The sequence below is a fragment of the Rhamphochromis sp. 'chilingali' genome (assembly GCF_963969265.1).
Source record: "Rhamphochromis sp. 'chilingali' genome assembly, chromosome: 1".
Taxonomy (NCBI): Eukaryota; Metazoa; Chordata; class Actinopteri; order Cichliformes; family Cichlidae; genus Rhamphochromis; species Rhamphochromis sp. 'chilingali'.
Window position 1 is genome coordinate 48,681,321 of NC_137929.1, and position 18,059 is coordinate 48,699,379.

Here is an 18,059-nt window from a genome sequence, read left to right on the forward strand (position 1 = left end):
TTTCATAGTGATCTACTCCCAACCGTTTGCCATGGCTGACCCTCCCTGAGCCTGATACTGTGGAGGTTTCTTCCTTTTAAATGGGTGTTTTTCCTTCCCACTGTCACAATGTGCTTGTTCAGAGGTGATTTTTTGATTGTTGAGGTTTTCTCTCTTTTATTATTGGGTCTTTATCTTACAATGTAAAGTTGAGATGACTGTTGTTGAGTTTGGTGCTACATAAATAAAACTCAACTGAAACTAAATGTATCTAACCAACTTCAAAATGTCATAATTAGTCTAAAAATTAAACACTGATAGAAAATCGTCTGACACCCTCTAAATTTTCAGTGTAACTGTTTTTATGTCTTTCAGCCTGTTTCTGAAACTTACTCACACTTCAAATCTGATGTGGTAGTTTGATTTAGTTGATTCTTTATTTCTTTGCAACTAACAGAAGTTGGTTGCTGATAATGTTGTGGATTTATTTGTTTGTGTGGTCTAATAAGCTTCAAAAAATCTGGGGTTGTTCCCAGCTCCAATAGTGAGCTCAGTTTTTGATGCCGACACTGGTTAGCAGACGATCTGGGAAGAGTAGTGGTCAACGCTGGTCTTAAATACAGCCATGACAATGAGCTCCAGGTGGGGCTCCAGGCAGTAGTGATGTGTCATGTGCAAAAGGGCTTTGCAGACTGACTCCAGTAAACAAAGCAGCATCTGGCTGCAGTTTAAAGAAGAAGCAGATACTAACAGAGGAGAAATCAAATCACCCTGAATTTCAACCTGCACTGAGGACAGACTGTTTGGCTGCTGAGTTTGGTTTCTGTTCTGTGGATTTGTTTTCAGTATTTTGTTTTTGTGTTAAATTAAAATTAAAAGTATGATTAATACTATTAAAAGAATTCCTGCTTTTGTAACAGAACAAATACACAAAATTAGGCAATTATAAGGCTTCTCATAAAAACGCTAAATGCAAAAGCTTTAGCAATACACGGCACATTCATATTTGCCAAGTAAGGCTAGAATATGAGGCTACAGATGATAATAAATTAAGAGCCATTTAGGATCCAAAAGAGCCGGCTCTTCTTTGGGAGCCGTCCCACAAGATCCGAACTTCCCACTACCAGGGAGAAAAAGTCTAATAGACTTTCCCTGCACCACAGGTTGCAATAGCCAATTCTCTGTGTGTGTTACTACACTCAAATTTGCTTGAAGATAGGCTGGCTCACTTCTTACAAGGCCAGGGGCCCTAACACTTACAATAGCACCACATGTGCTGATACATTATTGAATGAAATAAATGTCGAATAATACTCACTCTAGTATTAGAGATAAACATAATGTTCTGTATGTGGACTATGTATAGGTAGTTGGGCTATGACACTAATAGTTTACTAATCAAGTAATTATTATTTTTTATTATATCATTGTCACATGGTTTTATTTCAACACCAATTTGAATAATACTTGGACAGAGAGGGATGGAGTGTGGCTTCAGTGTTTTGTGCAAATAATCCCACAGAGAACAGACAGAGAAGGAGGAGAGCCGGAAACCAAAGGTTGGTGTTGATTATTAAAAAATTAAATTAGATTAAAAAAAAAAAAAGTTATTTTCAGTTCCACTATATTCTGTCAATTTTGCAGTTTTATGAATAACTGTGTCATAAAAAGTTGATTTATGTTTTGGAAATCATAAGATCTGTTAGAACTCTGAATAGTGATAGAAGCATCTCAAAAATTGTGTGTGTTCAGTTTTCAAGCCTTTTTTTTTCACATATAACACGAATCATCCATACAGTACTATACAGTATGTGTTTTATAAACACTAAAATTGTCTTACTAAATCTGTACAAGTTGTTTTATATTTTCAGAATATCATTAGGCTTTTGAGTCAGTGCATGAAAAAACACAACACTGGGGACGGACAGTTTATATGTAAAATATTTCAAAGTACCTTAATCAATCTTATTCATAATTAATTAAAATTTAACAAGTAACGAAGAAGGGCACCAGCAGAGGAAACACAAAGGCTTTATGTGTTTAAGTTCTGAGTCAGAGTTTTTCCTTTTTTTTTTTTTTGGCCTGTCCCATTTGGTTCTTTAGTCGTCAGAATTGTTGTCTGAAGACCAACAAGGATACCCAGTGGATTTACTTTGCCAAATGGATCATCGTGGCATTGCCGTATTGGTCCATTTGATCGACCTTTGTTTTTATTATTTATTATATTTTATTTTCAGATGTTACAGACGGGACAGACATGAGTGAGGGATAGGAAAGGGAGAAAGAAAGATGAAGGAAAAGAAAAACAGAAGGGGAGAGGGACAGTGAGAAAGGGGGGAGAAAAAAAATCTCCTGGATCACCTGTTGAGAGAGAAAGAATAGAAAACAAGCAAAAAAAACAAAGCAACATACTAAACACAACACCATCGCATTAATCTAGCTAAGTGTAAACAGCAGTAAATACTAAATATTCAATGTTGTTGTGCAGCACGCAGGACAGACAGCGCACAATGTGCTTTGAAGTAGCAGCCAAGAAAGGTGTAATTTAAGTCTATGAGCAGTGAACACCCGTGTGCACACCTGTGTGGATCAGCGCGCTTGTATTCAAATGGTTTCCACATGTAATGGGAAGGGCTGAGGATCCCCAGACGAGGCATCACCCAGTAGCCACCGAGCAGAAGCTAGAGGGGGCTGCTGCTGAGTCAGAGTTTTTCCAGCAACATATTGTGAAAGAAAATGAAAAATATGAAAATAAATCTCGAGGGATATTTGAATGTACTTTAAATACAGCGTTACATATTTCCATCTACTGAGGAAATATGTAAAGCAGAACTAAAATCACAGTAGAGATGAGACAGTGACAGATGGTGTAGTTAATGCCTCTGGTTTGTTTGAATATACAAAACTCTGCACATGATTTCAACTCTTTCCACTTGTTGTCCCAATGGACAAAATAAACAGCAGCAGGTGGATGAAGCCCTGTCTGGCACATAGTGCATTTTTGTGCAGTGTGTGGTAGTCAAAGAAGAAATGCAGGACATCAGTGAATTGAAGGTTTGCATTTGTGTAGAGTAATCTTAGTGGTTGATTTGTGAGTGTATGTCTATTGCTGAATGGTTTTTCATAGCTTTCCACTGTTTCAGTTTTTGTTTTTTTGTTTTTGTTTGTTTTTTTACCATATTTGAATTGACTGTTTTGAGGCAGGAGGTGGAGCGGGGCTGAATTATCTTTTGAGCAAATAATTGTATATAGACACGGTGTTTCTGTGAAGAGAAACACAGAGGAAGCTCAGAAACATTATGGTATAAACTTTAATAATCTTTTGTAGCAGATGTTTCTCTCACATTTTGCTTGACATATGTTGACACATTGACAAATGTTAATCAAAGACTTGGTGGTAAAATGATAGTATCATATACTGCATTATATTGTAAAAATCTGTTTTTTCTGTATTACTGAAAAATAAAACAAAAACAAGGAAAGGAAAGTATTTTTTTCTTGAAATTATTTCAAACACATAATTTAATGTTATTACTTTAGAACATTTTAGCATTTCTATCTGATGTTTATGGATGCTTGTTTCCTCCACCACAACTACAGACAGAAGTAAGCCAAACAGTCAAGTTATTGCAAACTGTTTTATTATTTTCTCAAAACCTTTGACTTAGTGGCTGATTATAACAAAATTTCAAATCACTTCAGAATAATTTTAATTTGCCCACAAATTTTTTGCAGCTTTTGGGTTCCATGGCAACAAAATTATTGTCTAAGGCAACACTACAATTTCCACACTATACTATATCCTCAAAACCTCAATTTAGAAAAAAATATACGTTCTTATAATGGAAGAAATAAAATACATAATAAAAATTGGGAGGAAAAAAAGGGGAGGGGGGAGTTGAATAAACAAACCATATAAAGGCTAAACAGACAAAATGTAAGTTTATTCAAATGATTTGGCTTTTTTCCTTCTTTTTATTCCCGCTGTCTTACTATTTATATTTCATTTCTGCACAGTTGGTGTGAAGCACCCAAAATTGTATTGTTGTGCAATGAGAATGAGGAACTATTCTATTCTTTTTTTCCCCCAGATGTTGGCAAAGGCATCATTGTTCAATTTGGATCTGCATCTTTCCTCCATGAACACCTCCCTCCCTTTATACATGTACTGTCTCATCTCTGAACCAAGCTCCTTCATCTATCGTGCATTTAACATCACCACCATCTTCCTCGTCCTCCCTGTCTGCATCCTCATCCTCCAACATGGTCTCCAAGAATGGAGGAAAAAAGGCTCCACCTTCATGGAAGTACTGAGTCAATCTGACTGCTTCACCTACAACATCGTCATCATGGACCTGTTTGCTGTCTTTGGGTCTATCTTCGGCTATCATAGTAGCATCATTAATAATTTAAACATGTTATTCTGGGCGTTCTTTCTTTATTGTGTCTGCTGGTTTGGACTGATTTTCTTTCACATGCTGACTTGTGTGGAGCACTACATGGCTGCTGTTCATCCCATCACTTATCGAAGCTTAAGGAAAGAAAGAGGAGTCAGAATCAGGATAATCAGCATAGGCTGTGTTTGGCTGCTTTGCTTTGCTATAGCAGGTTTCATAATTATAGAAGATATGATCCTCTCCATTGTGAATTTTTGCCTCTTGACATTGTCTTTAACCGTCTCCTCCTTCTGCAGCCTTTCTGTTCTCTGTGTTTTAATTCATTCAGGCCCAAGAGAAGAGAGCAGGAACAGGGACAGGGTTGACCAGTCAAAGAAGAGAGCATTTTACACCATTGTGACCATACTGGGAATGATGGCGTTGAAATTTTTTTGGGATCTGAATTGGTCTGTAGTGTATATCACAGGAGGACTTAATGGATGCATATTAATGGCATGGGGTGTCTGGTTCAATCTTCCTAGCAACCTGTTGTTGCCTTTGCTGTTTCTATACAGAAAGGGTAAATTTGTGTGTTGCAAGAACAACACGCAATGAGTATAAAGAAGAGCGCCTAGGAACATTTGGAGTTGTCTCTTCCTGTAGCTCTTGCGATGAGCAGATGACCCTGAGCAACCGATTGCTGAACACTGTGGCCCCTTTAATGACTTTGTGTTTACTGGCTCTTTCTCTGCTTATTTTTGATTTCCACTGTATTCCTGTGGGACTGAATTTCCAAGGAATGCTGCTTTTCTTGTTGTGTTATTACACAGAGATAAGCACATCTTATGGTCTGGACGTTCCTGTTTTCTTCTCAATCTCACTTCTCAAAGATCAGCACATAATCAGCATCAGCTCAGAGTAGGTTAATTAGATATAATTCATGTGAATTGATTATGAAGATTACTATTTTAATAAGGAGAGACCATTAGAAATAAATGGACATGCTTTATTGTTATACATAATATAAATAGAAGTATGTGGTGCTTAGACTCTGATGGCCCGTTTCTTCTGAACCGAACTCCAGCTGTGATAGCGAGCTGAGCAGGACCCCCTGGAGTCTAGATGCTGGTGTTGGAGATGAAGATGGTGCCATGAATGGAGCCTTAGTGAAAAGGAAAAGGCGGTGATGGGGAGGAGGTGTGTTTCACAAAGTCATCTGCAAGGGAGCATGACAGAATGACAGTGAGATTGAAAGTAAGTGGCATGAATACTAAATGGCCTGAAGAAGGCCCGGAGAAAGATGATTGGACTAGACCAGTGATGTCACAAACAGCTTGACAGAGTGGGAAAGTGGACGTGAAGCCTACAGATTTACCCGAGAACACCTGGGAGCAGACAGATGTGAGACCACAGATGTTATTGAACTTAAGCTTTATTTGATTGTTGATTTGCATTCTTTTGTTTTCCTCCTGCTAAATTGCTTTAATAAAATATCCTGCATTCAAAATTCAAAATTGTGGATTTTTTAACCTTTTTTGAAACAGTAAAGTTTAAATTCTGAGCACTAGTTTACATCTTATATATGATTCATACGGGTTACTCCAGCCTTCTAAAAGTAACAAACCCTCATGGCTTGCTTTTCCAAACCACTATATTAAGCCCAGTCACATTCCAAGAGCTGCAGCAATGGATGTTTGTGGTAGGATACTGGGCTTGCGAGACTACACAGGGCTGGGTTTATATCAGAGTAGACATCCAGAGAATAGAGGCAGTTAGAACTACCAAATCTCCAAACCTAATGGATCCATCCTAGCTCTGCACTGCCTGCTGGGTAATATCATCACAGACTACACTTTTTAAACCACAGGGTTCATACTCTAGTCCTTGAAGGCCGTTGTCCTGAAACTTTTACATCTGTCCCTGCTGCAACACACCTGGATAAAATTCGTAGGACTTTAGCAAGACTATAGAACTTGACTGCATGTTGAGGTGGCAATTCAGCTATTTGATTCATGTTAGAGCACCTCAAATGTGAATGAACATTGTGTAATAAAAGTAGATTTAGAAATACCATCCATCCATTTGCTTCTCCTTTTCAGGGTCGCGGAGGGCGATGGAGCCAATCCCAGCTGTCATAGTGCGAGAGGCGGGGTACACCCTGGACAGGTCGCCAGTCTGTCACAGGGCCAACACACAGGAACAGACAACCATTCGCTCTCACATTCACACCTAGTGGCAATTTGGATTATCCAATTAACCTATCCCCACAAGCTGCATGTCTTTGGACAGTGGGAGGAAGCCAGAGTACCCGGAGGGAACCCACGCAAACACGGGGAGAACATGCAAACTCCACACAGAAAGACCCCGACCTGATGTTGGAATTGAACTCAGGACCTTCTTGCTGTGTGGCAACCGTGCTAACCACCGTGCCACCGTGCTGCCCATTTAGAAGCACATTTTTTTTTAAATTGCACTTTTATTTAAATTTACGTGAGTAGGGTTAGTGGCTGCCACCTCGGACTGCAGTTGCTAATGACCTACAATTTTTATTCAGGTGTGTTGCGGCAAGGACAGATGTTAAAGTTTCAGGACACCACTCTTTTAAAGAGCTCTTTGATGGGACTAAGCCCAGCTTGAGCTGCCAGTGCTTTTCTTCTGACACCAAGAGAGCTGTGCTGCAGGTTTCCCTGATTTACTCTATCAGTATTTCATAATGTGGACAAACTTAAGGGTACTGTTAAAGCCGCACTTGATTTTCTTTAGACATGTTAGGGACCAAACATGTCTAGAGTCTGTGCAGAGGGGATCTCTGATGGTTTATTGTTCTGTGTCATGACGCCAGTGTTTGCAACTGCAAAGCAGAATCCAGAGAGAAGAGACTGGTTTATAGATTTTATTTACAGGAATCAAGATTTTAATAGCGCTTGAGCTCTATTAAAAAGCAAAAAACAGATAAGAAGTATTAAGAAACAGGGCCGAGGCTCTGCTGACTAAACTATCAAAATGAGAGCATAGTGACATGATTGGTTAAATATGTTTGAGTAGCTGTTCAAATACCTGAAATTCCTAACACCTATGTGTGAAATGTTAGTTGTTTATTTCAGGAATCCAAAAGACAAATTATGCCTGGTTTCCGTAGTGTTGTTTATTTTAGTTGTGAATAAAGATAAATATAACTGTCTAAACTGATGTCTGAATGTTTGGAAACATGTTCGTTAAGTGCAAAGATTATTAGTAGGAAAAAAAAGTGTTCTTACAGCAGTTTACCACCATTTCAGTTTTTTACTAGTTGTGCAGCAACCTAATTTTAAAAGATGATTCCTTTATTACTGGCACCCAACCAGTTTAACTGGTTTCTACAGGAAGTCAGTTTGGAAGATGTTCCTTTTCCCGCAGCAGTCTTCCAAATTGCAACACTATTCCAAGGCTTTTCATGTCAGATATTCAAAGGAAGTGTGAAATTTTCCATAGGAAAAAAAAACATTTGGCTGAACTTAAATTTCAAACATTAGTGTGAAAAAGATTCACAGCATCACAGTTAAATATTTCTCACTAAAATAGCTGAAATGAAATGAACTGAAGTTCATCATGTCTCCTAAAAGCTGAAAGAGAGGCTGAGAAATGAGGAGACTTCAGAGGTTTTGCTATATGATATATGAGCCAATGACGAGTGTTCTCAGGACTAAACACATGAAATGATCCGTATTTGTTTTCCTGCATTAAAATCTGCTGCTGAGTCTGCTAAACAACCAGAAAAACGTCCCTTTTGAACGTGAAGTTTCTGCAGCACCACTGAATGAGACTTTCTTTTCTAAGATTCAGAAAGGTCTTCATGTTGGGACATGTGCAGGTGAAGTATCTGAACTCAGGAATGAGAAACACTCTTATTTATGAGTGAAGCAACAGCTAAGCTCCGCCCCTCACATGACTCACCTGAGAAAAACTAGGCAAAAGGATGTTATTCATACGTAGTAAAGAGAGACAAAGAGACGATCAGACAGAGTTCAGATCAAACTAGTTTCATCTGAGCTACAGGAGAGAAAACTGGAAAACTCCCACACTGCTGCTTAAAGCTGCTGACGCTCCACACACTGAATGTGAGTTTGAGCAGAACTCCTGTCTGCTGTTTTCAGCTTCACTCACAGACTCAATGGCTTCCAGATCAGAGGACGATCTCTGCTGTCCGGTGTGTCAGGAGGTCTTCAGAGATCCTGTTATTCTGTCATGTAGCCACAGCTTCTGTAAAGACTGTCTGAAGAGATGGTGGAGAAAGAAAACAACACACGAGTGTCCAGTTTGTCAGAGAAGATCTTCAGGGAATGATCAACTTGTAAACCTGGCTTTAAAGAACCTGTGTGAGTCATTCTTAGAAGACGGAGATCAGACAGCTTCAGAGGCTCTCTGCAGTCTGCACTCTGAGAAACTCAAACTCTTCTGTCTGGACCATCAGCAGCCAGTGTGTCTCATTTGCAGAGACTCAGAAAAACACACCAACCACAGTTTCAGACCCATCGATGAAGCTGCACAACAACACAAGAAGGAACTTCAGGAAACTCTGGAGTCCTTAAAGAAGAAGTTGATGGTTTGTGCAGAACTTCAAGTGAAGTTTGATCAAATAGCAAAACACATTAACGTCCAGGCCCGACACACAGAGACTCGGATTAAGGAGAAGTTTAAGAAGTTTCGCCAGTTTCTAGCAGAGGAAGAGGAGGACAGGCTGGCTGCACTGAGGGAGGAAGAGGAGCAGAAGAGTGGGATGATGAAGGAGAAGATGGAGTCCCTGAGCAGACACATAGCTGCTCTTTCAGACACAGTCAGAGCCACAGAGGAGGAGCTGAGAGGTGAAGACATCTCATTCCTGAACAACTACAAGGCTGCAGTGGAAAGAGTCCAGCACTGCCCCCTGCTGGATGATCCACAGCTGCCCTCAGGAGCTCTGTTAAACCAGGCCAAACACCTGGGCAACCTGACCTTCAACATCTGGAACAATATGAAGGACATGGTCTCCTACACTCCTATCATTCTGGACCCAAACACTGCTCATCCAGAACTCATCCTCTCTGAGGATCTGACCAGTGTGAGACGAGGAGATGAACAACAGCTTCCTGATAATCCAGAGAGGTTTGATCGGTTCTACTCTGTCCTGGGCTCTGAAGGCTTTGACTCTGGGACTCACAGCTGGGATGTCGAGGTTGGATACAGTACATGGTGGAACCTGGGTGTGTTTGCAGAGTCTGTGCAGAGGAAGGGAGACAGATTGTCTGGATTATGGAGAATAAGGTTCTATGAAGGTAAATATTACGCGTGGTCACCATCAGCTCCAGACACTGCTCTCTCAGTACAGAAGAAGTTTCAGAGGATCAGAGTGAATCTGAACTGTAACAGAGGAAAGCTGTCGTTCTCTGATCCTGATACTAACACACACATACACACCTTCACACACACTTTCACTGACAGGATGTTTCCATTCATTAACACTGTGGTTGGTAAATTGAAGGTTCTGCTGTAGAAGGTGTCATTGTCAGTGTAAATTAATTCATAATTATATTTTAATGTTGTTACAAACCTGTTAAACTGCAGCTGTCCACCTGCTGCCTTATTGTTCCAAAGCTCTTTGTTAATCACACTGTTCTCACTCTTTCTTTGTTTCTGCTGTCCACTTTTTCACATGGAAAATCATTTCACTGTTTCTTGTTGAATGACCCCCAAACTACATTTAAAATTTTATCAAGTTTTTAATCTGTGATGATGTCAGAAGTTAGAAAGCTATCTGACCAACCAGCAGCACACAGTTTATTTTATTGGCAGTTTTTTTTGAAGACATGTAATGTGTATGGGCAATGTGAATACAATATTACATTTATAACCTTGATGATGGAACTAAAGTATAAGAAGAGATAGGATATGTAGAAATTCATTAAATAGAATTACACTGGAGAAGAAATGATGTTTCTAGAATGATGTGATATGTAAACTGTGTCCAATATAAACTTTGATTATCGTTTCTCTGTAATTAATATCTCTGAACACTGGATTGCCATAATCACATGATTAACTCTGTCTTTTCTTTGTTTTATCTTTGGAATGATTTAAAAAAAAAAAAAAAACTAATAAAAACAAACATTGACAATCAGCAAACAATTTATGATGACAAGATCCTTTTTCTGAAAAGTCAAGCCACTGCACTGAGAAAAACTAACCAGGCTAAACACATTTATCTGAAGTTTGCCTCCATGGATGATCACAGGACTATCAGAACAAAATGAGCATGTGTGAAGAACCCAAGAAATACGTATCCCTTTCAGCATGACAGGATAACAGGAACAATCAAACAGATTTCAAGCACAATAACCAACTGTGACCTCAAGATGGCACCAGCTGATCTGAGATGCTTTATTGCACAGAACACTGCTGCTCTGAGAAGTCATCAGAGATTGCCTTGTGTTTTCTGACAACTCCCAGATGAATGCAGATGAACATTAAATGACTTCAGCCTTACACCAAGAAGGCAGGGCGGATTGATCCAAATATCAATAGTATCAATCTTGAAAGGGGATTTGTGAAAGAGAAAAAAAGGCTGTTTGAAGGAAATGAAAGCAGGAGAGCTGTTTAAATGAAAACAAGACCACCGTTCTCAGCATGTCTGCATGGGCAGTGGAAAGTTCTATACATTTAAGTACTCGTAAAACTCAACCCCACTATAAATGAGGGGAAGACATTGTGTGCTTTAGTCCTACTCTGTCCACTTCTCTGTACACTGCGATGTAGAGAACACAACTGCTTGCAAGTAAAACCTTTTCTGACACTGTGATCATTGCTTAAGTATTTTGATGAAAAATTCTTCTGACTGTATCAGATCCAACATTAAATTATTATTATTATTATTATTATTATTATTATTAAATGACAACGATGTATGTAGGAAGAAAATTCTTCTGATTATAAGGTGAAGTGTAGCTAATGAGCTGCCACAGCTTTTTTTTTTTTTTGTTAATACAACAGTTGATGCCCAGAGAGCTGCGCTGCAGGTTGCAGCCCTTGGAATGCGGAGCAAGGTACATGTTTTAAGTTGCTATCATTCATTAAATCCTGAATCGATTTTTTAATATAAATGTATTTTGCCATAAACGTCAGAATCTCAGGTGACCCAGTTGATAGAGTTGTATTGTTGATTGTCATTCATGCTTAGAAACATTTACTCATTTATGCTTAGAAATATTTAACCATAGATGCTTAGAAGTGTATAATCAATTGTGTAGTGATAAGTTGTGTGATCTTTAACAGGCTACAGAGGCCTGGTGTGCATTCCACACTGGGAGCATGGGAAAGTTCGTACCTTGTTTAATTGTTATGGTAGGATTAACGTAGTTACATTTGTTTTAGTTTAAGTGCTTTTTGTGTATAATGAACTGCTAGACTTCCTTACTGTGTTATCTAGGATGAGGGGGGGTCTACCCTCTTCCTGACCAAGGATGTTTGCTTGTGTGCTTTTATGACCCTTTGATCAGCAGTAGCGCACACACACACACACACACACACACACACACACACACACACACACACACACACACACACACACACACACACGGTACTCTTTGTGTATGTAGACGTCATATGTTAATGAACCTATGCATATTCATGTAACCTCAATAAAAGGACAGTGATACGGGAGAACGGACGAGAGCAACTGGGGCCAAGCGAAGGAACGGCGTTTGTCCGGTTCTCTCCCGTGCACGAGTAACATGAAGCTTGCCTACTTCGTGTCTTGCTTTGCGGTGTAATTATATTGCCTTCAACGTTCCAGCGAATAGGTTTATGCTACAAACCCATCACCAGTGTTTTGTGTTTGATTTATACTTCTTGAGTATTGTTAGAGAAGCTGCATCCAGATGAAAAGAATCAGCCTTTTGAGATTCACTTACCTGAGTGATTCCGGGATTACAGGTAAACATAGAGTTCTGATCAATCTGCTGATCGTGCAACTATTTCACTGTTAATTCATCATTGCCACATGTCTTTATTTGAATGCAAATACACTATGTTTGAATTATACTTGGAGAGACAGAGTGGGGTGGAGTGCAGCTCTATTATGTTTTGAGCAAATAATCAAATGAACAGGAGTCAACAGAGAAGAGAAGAGAACATAATCAAAGGTTGGTGTTCGTTTGATTTTTATAAAATTAAGTGAAATTACTAAAACAATATTTATTTGTAATAGTACTGTATGGTTTTTTTTTTTAAAATTCTGCAGTTTTCTGACTAACTGTGTACTAGCTGTGCACCATGAACACTGCGCATAGACAGTTTAAATGCCTTCTCATCTTTCATGTAGTAACATGTCATGCTTATGCATGAAATAAACATAACAAGAAACAAAGAAGGGTACCACAAAGTTTATATGTGTTTAAGTTCTTTAAGTTTAAGTTCAGCATATTGTGAAAGAAAATAAAAAAAAAAACTTGAAAAGAATCCTTGATGGACATTTTAATGTGCTCTAAAAACATGCAGCTTTGCATATTTCCTGCTACTGAGGAAATATATCATACAAAACTAACATCACAACAGAGGTGAGACAGTGACAGATGATGCCTTTAATGCCTCTGGTTCATTTGAATATGCCAAGCTCTGCACATGATTTAAATACTAAACACTTTTTGTCCTAATGAATGGACAAAATAAACTGCAGCAGGTGGATCAAGCCAAATGAGGCGCATCTTGCATTTTGTGCAGTGTGTGGTAGTCAATGAAGAAATGCATGACATGGGTGAAGATTTAGGTGTGTGTGTCTATGTTAAGCATGTGTATGACAAAATAATTTCCATTGCTGAACTGTTTTTCCCATTTGGTCATTGTCACACTTCAGGCTGGGCAATGATACTGTACTTTCTTAAAAACCATTTTGTGAATGAAAAAAACAAAACTACCTATATATTAAATTCAATGAAATAAAAAGTTGATAAATAAATGTCTCATTTTGGATTTCTTTTTTTTTTTAAACTGAGTCAAAGTAGGAGTTCAATTTATTTTATTTTATTTTCCCAGATGTTGGCAAACTCATCATTTTCCTCTCAGGCCTCTTTGAATTTTTACTGTCTCATCTCTGAACCAAGTTCCTTCATCTATCGTGCATTTAACATCACCGCCATCTTCCTCGTCCTCCCTGTCTGCATCCTCATCCTCCAACATGGTCTCCAAGAATGGAGGAAAAAAGGCTCCACCTTGATGGAAGTACTGAGTCACTCTGACTGCTTCACCTACAACATCGTCATCATGAACCTGTTTGCTGTCTTAGCGTGTGTCTTCAGCTATTGTGGCAGCGTCATGAAAAATTTAAACATGTTATTATGGGCGTTCATTCTTTACTCTGTCTGCTGGTTTGGACTGATTTTCTTTCACATGCTGACTTGTGTGGAGCACTACATGGCTGCTGTTCATCCCATCACTTATCTGAGCTTAAGGAAAGAAAGAGGGGTCAGAATCAGGAATATCAGCATAGGCTGTGTTTGGCTGCTTTGCTTTGCAATAACAGGTTTTACAATGATAAAAGATATCATCATCTCCATTGTGAATATATGTGTTTTGATATTGTTTTTAACCGTCTCCTCCTTCTGCAGCCTTTCTGTTCTCTGTGTTTTAATTCATCCAGGCCCAAGAGAAGAGAGCAGGAACAGGGACAGGGTTGACCAGTCAAAGAAGAGAGCATTTTACACCATTGTGACCATACTGGGAATGCTGGTGTTGAAATCTTTTTGGGATCTGATTTGGTCTGTAGTGTATATCACAGGAGGCCTTAATGGATGTATTTTAATGTCATGGAGTGTCTGGTTTAGTCTTCCCAGCAACCTCTTGTTGCCTCTGTTGTTTCTGTACAGAAAGGGTAAATTTGTGTGTTGCAAGAACAACATGCAAAGAAATTAACAAGCACATGTGTTAGGGTACATTAAGAAAAAAATTGATCATCGTTGTTCATTTTGAGAGAAAATTTGAAATTGAATTGAATATTTGAAAACTGTTGCTGTTTCAACATAAACTGCCTATGTCATTGATCATTTTGAGAATAAAGTTGAAATTTCAAGTAAAATTCTTGATTAGTTCAAATCAGGAGATTACTGTTGTTTTAACACAGACTGGCACCACTGCAACACTCGGTACAAAATGTCTTCTTTATGAGGTGAGTTAATGAAACAAATGGATCAGTCACCTTGTGATACAACATTCATCCCCTCTGTTGCATGAGGGTGTGATGGTTAAAAATCTTTCATCTCACCTTTACCAGCCATTTAATTTTATACAAATCTGTACAACTCTTAAACGTCCTCATCCTGATCACCTCTCAGTGGTTAAAAGAGAACTCATTTCATTCCTTGTTGCTAAAACAGATTCTGAGGTCAGATTTCATTGAGTCAGAGGGTACAGCAACTGTGGCAGTTTGTAATGAAACAACTGAAACCTTTACATTTTGACTTTATTCTCAAAATGATCAATAATATTTTTTTTCTCTCAATATGATCCTAATTCTAATGGTAGCCTAATAGTAATTTCTATTACTCTTTCTCTTTGCATTCCTCAGATTACTTTACAGTCTTCCCCTGCTGTGCACTATTTCCTGCGTTGGATTAGATACACATTGGATACACAAACAGAATACACATAAAACATTTCCTGTATATTATAGTATACACTTGTAATAGAATTAAATAATACTCGTGTGGATTAGAAGCAGTCTTAAAAAGCTAATAAAAAAGCAACAACAGTGGATTTTTTTTGCATATTAGTGTTTGGTAGGGGGTTGTCTGATTGTTTGGGTTTTGTCTGTATTGTTGCGGGTTATTTCGGGTATAATAATAAGTGCCATTAGACGATTGCTGTTGTGATTTGGTACTATATGAATAAAATTGAATTGAATTGAATAAAATTGAATAGCAAGATAAAAGTTACCGCTTGTGTGTTCAATAGTAAATACTTAAGTATAGAAACAATACTGAAACAATTACAATTCAGCATGGAAATTCTGTATTACTTACTCTGTATATGCATGTTTGCATTTATATTCATTAAAGTTTATGTAACAGTTAATCAGTTGTCAAGCTCTTAAATTTAAAATTTTCATGGATGACTGAAAAATGCAGAAAAAGACTTTATACTGATTTTTAGTTTGTTTGCGTAATAGTTTTGAAACTCATTCAATGCAGAAACTTGAAAACCAGGAATGATGTTATGTGTAAATTCAAAATCATCAGTTGACTAATGACTATATGATATAACAATAACTTATCAATAATTTGACAGTTGGGCTAGAGCCGATCTGTCCCATCTACCCAACTGTAAACTGTAAAGGTGCCAATCTTTCACAGAGAGACAGATGACAATCACCAGTTAACCTAATATGTCATTGGACTCAGAGGAAGCAGGAGTACCTGGACACAACACAGATGGACATGATGAGAACATACAAACTCCACACAGAAAGTTCCCAGTGGATTTGAAGCCAGGACTTTCTTGTCTGTTATGGAGGCAACCACAGAACTACAGATGGACTGATCTTTTGTAGTGGAGTTTTTCCTCATTGTGTCATGTGCTGTGTGCAGGCAGGAATGGTGGACCCAAAAGTGCAGACTCACAGAGGTTAAAAGGGAGACAACGGAAGCAAAATCCAACATATTGCATACAGGATAGGGATTATCAAAATAATAGAGGAAACACAGACTGAACTCAAGACACTTAAGCTTAACCCTAGGGACTGGAGGAATGAAACAGAGACAAGATTCACAAAACACAAGACACAGCTAGACACAGAGGAAGGTAAACGTAGCTACTAGCACACATAAATAAACAAACGCACATAAACCACACGGAGAATCTAAACTTAGAATAATAATAATAATAATGGATTGCATTTATATAGCGCTTTTCAAGGCACCCAAAGCGCTTTACAATTCCATTATTCATTCACTCTCACATTCACACACTGGTGGAGGCAAGCTACAGTTGTAGAATAATGCAATAACACAGAAAACTAGAACATAATGAAATAAACTAAATCAAAGAATCAAAACCACAGAACACTGGGTCGATGAACCAGGTACCAGAACTGTCTCTGGGCTGCTTCCTATCTGTGTCAGCAGGCCTTGTAAGAGAGTCTGATTGGTCTGCAGTGAGAGACCCAGGAGGAAGCGCTGGTGAGTGTCAGATGGACATGATGGACATTGGTTCATTATAAATGCAGTGAGCTGTTATATATGATAGTTGAATTGTAGTATGAGATGTCAGTTTTATAACAAGCAATACAATAAATCACAAATGAAACAATAGATGCTGTTTGGGTTCACACATCAACAAATGTGACGCTGTCACTCCACAGTTCTTTGAGACATCACCATTAAATGCTTCTTCTCCTTCAACAATTTACACATGAAAAACTGGACAGCCATACTTCTTGTTATGTTATGTTATGTTATGTTATGTTATGTTTTACATTTGATACACAGTTTATAATTGAAAATTTTTTTGAATGAGATTTTCTAACAATTTCAAACAATGAAAAAGGCCCAAAACAGCATGTAGTAGTAGCAAGTAGTTCAAACCATATTTGCTGATTCTTAATTTATAAATAATATTTTTCCAAAAAAAATTGTTATGAAAGCAAGAAAAAGATGGAGGAAGGGTTCGTACATTTAATTCGATATATATTCATCAGATTGTTTGGTTTCATTATTTCCTCTTTTGAAACCATGTCTGATCCTTGCTTAAGAATTTTTGACCATTTCCAGACTTTACTTTACTTTACTTGCTTTCCATATAGATTTTTTGTTTTGAGCTCTTAATTGCACCTACAGAGCTCAGCTTTCATAACAGACCACGAGTCATTGGCTGTTTTATATAAGACATGTTTTCTTTTGTCAGATGACCAGTGTGTCATCTCTTTAATTTTATCATCAAGTTAAAGTTAACAGAACTCTATCCTTAAACTATTCAGTCTTCTCTTTCTCAGATTTGACTCTCCAAAGAGAACGATTTCAGTCTGTCTGTGTGGAAACTTCCAACAATCACCAAATAAAGAGTCATCAAGAATAATGGGTCCATGTATAATATTTTTCTCTATTTAAAAGTAATTTAAAAAGTAAAAATCTTCATCAGCTTTGTTCTTCAGCCTGCAGCTTCACTTCCTGCAGCATGTGAACGCTCTATTGTTTTGCAGGTGCTGACACGCCTTCATGGCTCAGACTGGTTACACTAACAGAGCAGAGTTCAGATGCATTAGATTTCTCATGACTTACTGTTAGCACTGTGTTCTTTTAATGCTTTAACACTAAAAACAATGAGCTGAACCTCATTTCCCTCATCACTATTTTGCAGATCTGACCATGTGCTCGTCTGAATATCAAAGTATTCTTGAGTCAAATTTGAGGCCATGTTTATGACAGCTAAAACTTGCTCTTCACTGGGTCATGAGACCGTGTCATTCAAAGTAATTCTACAACCTACTCCATCGAAGTGTTTTTGTTAATTGCATCTTTGACACTGTGTAATATGTCATTTGTAGTTATTCATGTTAGAGTTGCATCATAGTCATTCTATTATGTAAAGTGTTTCCATAATTTTTATAAGTTTGTTTCTTTGTTTTTTATTCTTGTTTCTGTTAATTTATAGAATTCTGTTTATTTCTGTTCTGTTCCCTTTATTTATAGTAATCTGTAGCCTGCA

The 18,059-nt window shown here is 38.0% G+C and overlaps 1 protein-coding gene across 1 annotated transcript; it reads left to right on the forward strand.

Annotated features, from left to right (window-relative positions):
- Window positions 1–8,310: 8,310 nt before the first annotated feature.
- LOC308401119 (nuclear factor 7, ovary-like) lies at window positions 8,311–10,866 on the forward strand. Its single transcript, XM_080889210.1, has one exon. The coding sequence runs from the start codon at window positions 8,506–8,508 to the stop codon at window positions 9,862–9,864; it is 1,359 nt and encodes a 452-aa protein (XP_080745336.1). The 5' UTR covers window positions 8,311–8,505; the 3' UTR covers window positions 9,865–10,866.
- Window positions 10,867–18,059: the final 7,193 nt, after the last annotated feature.